The sequence below is a fragment of the Alligator sinensis genome, unplaced genomic scaffold, assembly GCF_000455745.1.
Source record: "Alligator sinensis unplaced genomic scaffold, ASM45574v1 scaffold645_1, whole genome shotgun sequence".
Classification (NCBI taxonomy): Eukaryota; Metazoa; Chordata; order Crocodylia; family Alligatoridae; genus Alligator; species Alligator sinensis.
In genome coordinates, this window is record NW_005842586.1 from 692,816 (window position 1) to 699,537 (window position 6,722).

General features: G+C 44.7%; 1 protein-coding gene across 2 annotated transcripts in view; it reads right to left on the minus strand.

The window, feature by feature from the left end:
* Positions 1-6,722, minus strand: part of SLC24A4 (solute carrier family 24 member 4) — a 163,305-nt gene that overhangs the window by 49,934 nt on the left and 106,649 nt on the right. For both annotated transcript variants that reach the window (XM_014524266.2, XM_006032804.2), the window contains exons 2-3: positions 2,548-2,624; positions 699-773 (exon numbers count right to left, since the gene is read on the minus strand). In XM_014524266.2, coding sequence (XP_014379752.1) covers positions 699-773; positions 2,548-2,624 — 152 coding nt within the window. The remainder of the gene's footprint in view (positions 1-698; positions 774-2,547; positions 2,625-6,722) is intronic.

Consider the following 6,722-nt stretch of genomic DNA (forward strand, 5'->3'; position numbering starts at 1 on the left):
GTGTGTGTGTAAGGACCAGCCCCAAGGTTTATGATTTAACTCATTACAGTGTTTCAATCCGCCTAATAAACTAGAATTTTAAGGATCCCAAGTTGGACATTTGTAGCCAACAGTTCTCAGCCTTTTTTTGTACCAGGACACATTTGTAAACATCAATGGCCAGTCCTGACCCAGTGCCCTCCCCACCCCCAGTCCCCAAAGCCCCAGTGTGTGGGGCATGGAGTGGGTGTGTGGGTCACGGGACCCTGAGCAGCCCCTCACAGGCTGGAACTCCACCAGCCTGCATGGGAAAAGCCACCATTTCCCATGGTTTTTCTCCTTTAAAGGAGAATCCATTTTTAAAGTGTGTTGATTTATTTTTAACATTTGTTCACAACCCTTTCATATATTCTTGTGACCTACTTTTGGGTCATGACCCACAGGTTGAGAAACACTGCCCTAGACCATCCCACCAACATGTTTCAGATCTTTGAGAGAAGCATTCAGCGGCCATACCCATTCAATCTTTTGCTTGCTTGTCTTGTCTTATCTTATCAACAATGCTAGTCAGTAGGTGTTGTGATGTGGTCTCTAGCTACTCAGAAATGGACTGAGATGACCGAATTCTGAAGAAGTCCAAACAGCTATTGGATGATACATAATATCCATCTTAACCTACAAAACGAGTAAATTTTAGAAAAGAAACAAATTTCACATACCTCACAAATTTTTTCTAATGATGGAACAAAGAAGTCATCACATACTATAGCCAAAGCATAGAACATATAAAGTGCCTGTGAGAAAAGAAAAAAGAAAGAAAATATTTCTCATTTACTTCCTCTATGTAAAACAGGAATAAAAATGATTAAATAATGCTTATTAAAAATGTAGAAACAAACAAAAAACCCCATTACTCTATTTTCTATCCACTATGAAAAAAATCCTGTTGATTATCATATGCTATAAAAGTAATATGTTCTCTTAACAGCATAGTTAACAATGGAATAATTGGAAAGTTACAGGACACTGAAGATTCAGTAATTTGGTGGAATGGGATGCCACGGTAGAGCATAAAGATACTATTATAAAAGACAGTGCTTTGGAAAGAACAATGGTCATTATTTATGTTTTCAATTAATTACATAGGTATGTAATTAAGGCAAAGATAATGTCAGACTATATGCTGGGCAAAGTATAATCATATCCCTGAAATAAATGGTATGTGACTTTGGCAAAAATCTTGGGGACTGTAATTATGAATACATGCTATTCTGACCATACTCTATGTGGCATGCCTCCACAGGATTTTCAATCCTGAAGTCTTCACTCAACCAAACTCATTTATTTTACTTTCCTAGAGCTGGGATTACAAGGCTGAGCTTCAAAGGCCATTAAAATAAGTCCCCTGTTCCTGCAGTAAAATGTAAAGCCCAGGATCATGTGTTTCAGATTTCACCTATATACTCTCGGGTTTCAAGGATCTTATTATTGCACAAATGTACAAGGGAACAGTCATACTCTCTTGTGCACATGACAACCAGAATGCCGAAACCTGTGCATACAGGGTACAATTCTGGTTGCAGTCAAATCAACAGCAAACATAAAACAGGGCCAGGATTTCTCTTCACATTAGGATAATAGGAAAATAGGCCTGGAAGGGACCTCACAAAACCATCTAGTCCAGCCCCTTGCTCAAGGCAGAATCATCCTGGATTAAATCATCCCTGTCTGTCCAATCTGCTCTTGAAAATTTCCAGGGATGGAGATTCCACATCTCCTCTAAGTAGCCTGTTCTAATGCTTGACAACTCTTATAGTCAGAAAGTTCTTCCTAATTTCCAACCTAAATTTCGTCTGCTGTATCTTGAGGTCATTGCTCCTAGTCCTGTCCCCTATGACCACAGAGAAATGCCCATCTCCACATCCTCTCTGTAATCACCCTGAAGGTATTTGAAGACTGTTATCAAATCCCCGCCTCAGTCTTCTCTTCTCCAGACTAAATAACCCCTAACTCTTTCAGCTTTTCCTCATGACTTATGCTTCCTAGGCTTCTAATCACTGTTGCTGCTCTCTGCTGGACTCTTTCTAATCTGTCCACATCCTTCTTGAAGTGTTGAGCCCAAACTGGACATGGTACTCCAGGTGAGGCCTCATCAGTGCTGAACAGAGCAGAAGAATCACTTCTCTTGATACAAGTGACATTCCTGTTAATATAACCCAGTATGCTTCTGGCTTTTTTTGCAACAAGAGCACACCACTGGCTTATATTTAATTTATGGTCTACTGTAATGCCCAGGTTCTTCTCTGCAATAACGCAGCCTACCCAAACATTTCCCAGCCTGAGCTGTGTATTATTAGGAAAATATAAAAACTGCCATTTTAGACTTGCATGCATATTTTGGAAGTGCTTCAATTGGCTTTTACTTGATGAACGTTTGGCTGCAAATGCACTAGTACAAATCTGTTGATATTCAGATATTCATTAAAAATGGGCAGTTAGGCTGAGTAATTCCTCACAAAATTATAAAAAAGAAGACAATAAAATGAGCCATACTAGGGCAAAACTTACACTAAAAATATGAAGCAGTACTGCTCCGTGTTGTCGTTCCTTGTTTGTAAACAAATCTGTAGGAAATTCAGTAATTGCTGAAAGAGAAAATATGTATTTTTAATTTTTAGAAGATATGTACATTTCTTATAAATGGAAGCCATCAAAATAAAGATGGATCTGTGGAAACATTTTATTGAAAACAGTAGCCATTCAGCTTCGTACACTGTAGGCTGGCCAAGGCTCTTGTGTTCACTTGGAAAAGCAAAATGCAGACCCTCAACTTGTTTAAATTTTGTCACTCCAGTGGGTCTATCCAATATTCAGTGACTATTTCCTCACTTTTACTACTTTACATTTTAATTATTCTTCCGAAGTGACCAGCAGAAAAGGAAAACTTTTCCCCAAGATAACATTCTGAGCTTGAGCTATAACTCACCACTTAAAACTAATACAATGGCTATAGCCCTTCCTTGGCCAGCCCTGGGCCAGCTTATCCCCATTATCCGGCTGCTTGACTCAAGGAACAAACCAAGGTTTGCCCTGGGATAATTCCTTATCCCTGAAAACTTTGGCTGTACCACCCTACAGCTGCAGCAGAGGCCTCTCTGCCAGCTCCAGGTAGTTTCCTCCTGATTGTGAAAGAATTCTAGGTCCCCCTCATTCATAGAAAGGGCTAGCCTGGAATACCACTTTCCCTGAAATCATGCTTTACCACAGGTAACCAGTAAGGTAACAAAACAACAGGAGGATTGATTGTATGGGAAAGAATTGGACACGAAAAACCGACCACATAGTTTGAAGACAAGACAAAAAGATAAGTAAAAGTTTCTCACCCCCTTATCTAGTTAAAATTTAGTCCTTCTAAGAGTTCTGCCAAGTATCTCTAGAGCAGTGGCTCTCAACCTTTTTTGTATCAGGACCCATTCGCAAACGTTGATAGCCAGTCCTTACCCAGTGCTGCTCACTCCCAACCCACTGCTCCATCACCTCCAGGCCCCTGCCCCACAGTGTGTGGTGAACTCTGACAGCCTGCAAGGGGAAAGCCATGGTTTCCCATGGTTTTTAATCCATTTTTAAAGTTTGTTGATCTGGTTTTTAAAGTGTATGCCTGACCCTTTAATATATTCTTACGACCTACATTTGGGTTATGACCCACAGGGTTGAGAAACACTACTCTGAAGATCAGTCATCCTGCTGACCCTGCCAGCCAGGGACCTTGACTCACACCAAGGCTTGGAATAATTCAAAGACAATCACTAGCTCACAGAAAGCTCCTAAATACCTTCAAACCAACCCTCCCTCCGCCCCCCCAAACACCACTACTGTTCTCTTTGGTGAAAAATCTGGGAATTTTCCACAAATGTTTCCTTCCTGGGACATCTGAAATTCCCCATATGAATTACCCACATCTCTGAGATACCTTCATTATCGTGGGGCTGATTTTCCCCATTATGGGCAGAAAATACCTTGGGTTTCCATCCAAACAATAGTCCTTTCAGCTCTGTGCCTGGGAGTGGTCATTGTTCTTGTCCTACTGAAATGACAAGGCATTGATCATTTCAAGCAAACTTGCCTCGCTATGGAACTAGATAGACAAAAGAGACAAAAGGAAAGAGCTGCAACCCAACATCACTAGGATCTATGACTTCCTCCCAGAACTATTTGCCACCTCTGCGATGGAACACGCGGATCTCGGATTGACCTCCTCAGCTATCTATGGACACCGATGACTTCCTTATCTACTGGAAGACTGCCATCCTCATATTGAGGGACTGCCAATGACAATGCATAAAACAACTGGCCAGGGATATTTAGCAGTTTTACCTTCTCTCTTTCCTTAGATATGCATTCCCCAGTTCCTTTGCCAAAAAAAGCTCTTAACTACAGGTCTGGCCATAACCCTTAACTAAGCTATATCCCAAAATTTTAAACATATATACAGACAGCATAACATAATCCACTGAAAAAATTACAAAATAAAATATATAAAATAAATTAATACAGCTTAATATTGTTTTTTGAATGAGACCAAACATAAGTGCTCTGGGTGCACTGAAGTGCTCTGGGTTAGAATACAAGGAAGTCGAGGAGAAAGGGACTTGACGGTGGGGGTCTACTACAAGCCACCCAACCAAGGGGAAGAGCTGGACCGGGAATTCTTAAGTCAGCTCATGGAGGTAGTTAGGTCAAAAGACGTGGTCATCATGGGGGACCTGAACTTTCCAGACATCTGCTGAGAAGAGCAGTCAGCCAGGTCTGACCGCTCACGTAGGTTCCTAGCCTAGATACAGGACCTCCATCTAACTCAGGAGGTATACAGCCCCACCAGGGGAGACGCCTTGTTGGATCTGGTGCTGGCCACAGGTGATAACCTCGTGGGGGCTGCGGCTGCTTGACCACCTGGGCGACAGCGATCATTACCTGCTGGAATTCACCATCCAGCGCAAGGTAGCAAAAGCCTGCAGCAAGGCAGCAGCCCAGGACTTCAGGAGGGCAGATTTCAATGAGATAAGAATAGTTGGGGAAGTACTGAGGTCCCGGAGGGGAGGGGAGTTGGGTGTCCAAGAAGAGTGGTCGTTCCTTAAGGAGACGATCCTCCATGCCCAAAGGGAGGTAATCCCAACAAGGGTCAAAGGGGGAAGAGGGTGAAAAAGCCTCCATGGCTCACCAAAAGCATACAGGAACATCTCCTAGCTAAAAGGAAGGTGTACACCCAATGGAAGGGAAGGGCCATCACCAGGGAAGACTATACCTCGGTTGCTTGGGGCTGCAGGGGGGCGGCCAGGAAGGCAAAGGCAGAGATGGAACTGGGACTAGCTACCCAGATTAAGGACAACAAGAAGTCCTTTTTTAAATACATAGGGGGCAAAAAGAAGGTACCTGGTAACGTGGGGCCTCTGCAAGACATGCTAGGAAATCTGGTTGTCACACCAGATGACAAGGCTAACCTATTTAATGATTTCTTTGCCTCCATTTTCCTCAACAGGGACCAGATCAGCCCATCCACTGGGACCCCCTCAGGCCCCGGGGGAGGTGCACCCAGGCCTAGGGTCAGTGAGGATCTAGTCAGGGAACTTCTGGAGGGATTGGACATATTTAAATCAGCTGGTCCTGACAACCTCCACCCCAGAGTGCTGAGGTAATTAGCAGAGGTCAGTGCGGGACCCCGGCACAGCTTTATGAGCACTCGTGGTGCTCTGGTGTGGTGCCAGAGGACTGAAAAAGGGCCAATGTGGTTCCCATTTTCAAAAAAGGGAGGAAGGAGGACCCAGGGAACTATAGGCCAGTTAGTCTTACCTCAATCCCGGGTAAGCTTTTTGAGAGAATTATCCTGGCGCATGTCCACGAGGGGCCAGCAGGGGAGGTTATGCTTAGGGGCAACCAACATGGGTTAATTAGAGGCCGGTCCTGTCAGACCAACCTGGTGGCCTTCTATGACTGGGTAACAAAATCCTTAGACGCAGGGGTAGCAGGGGACGTAGTCTTTCTGGACTTCAGGAAGGCCTTCGACACTGTCTAACCCCATTTTCAATAAAAAACTAGGAGACTGTGGCGTCGACACCTACACAGTCAAATGGGTTGTTAACTGGCTGGAGGGCCGCACCCAGAGACTGGTGGTCATTTTCGACTTGGAGGGATGTGGGCAGTGGGGTCCCCCAGGGCTCAGTCCTCAGACCCGCACTGTTCAACATCTTCATCAGTGACTTGGACGAGGGGGTAAAAAGCATCCTATTCAAATTTGCTGATGACACTAAGATGTGGGGAGATGTGGGCACACTAGAAGGGAGGAATAGGCTGCAATTGGACCTAGGCAGGTTACAGGGGTGGGCAGATGAGAACAGGATGAGTTTCAACACTGACAAGTGCAAGGTGCTGCACCTGCAGTCAGGAAGGCCAACCGCACCTTGTCATGCATCCACAGATGCATCACAAGCAGGTCCAAGGAGGTGATCCTCCCCCTCTATGCGACACTGGTCAGGCCGCAGTTAGAGTACTGTGTCCAGTTCTGGGTGCCGCACTTCAGGAGGGATGTGGACAGCATTGAGAGGGTCCGGAGGAGGGCCACCCTCATGACCAGGGGTCAGCAGGGCAGGCCCTATGAGGAGAGGCCAAGGGGCTTGAACCTGTTCAGCCTCCACAAGAGAAGGCTGAGGGGGGATCTAGTGGCCTGTTACAAACTAGTCAGAGGGGAC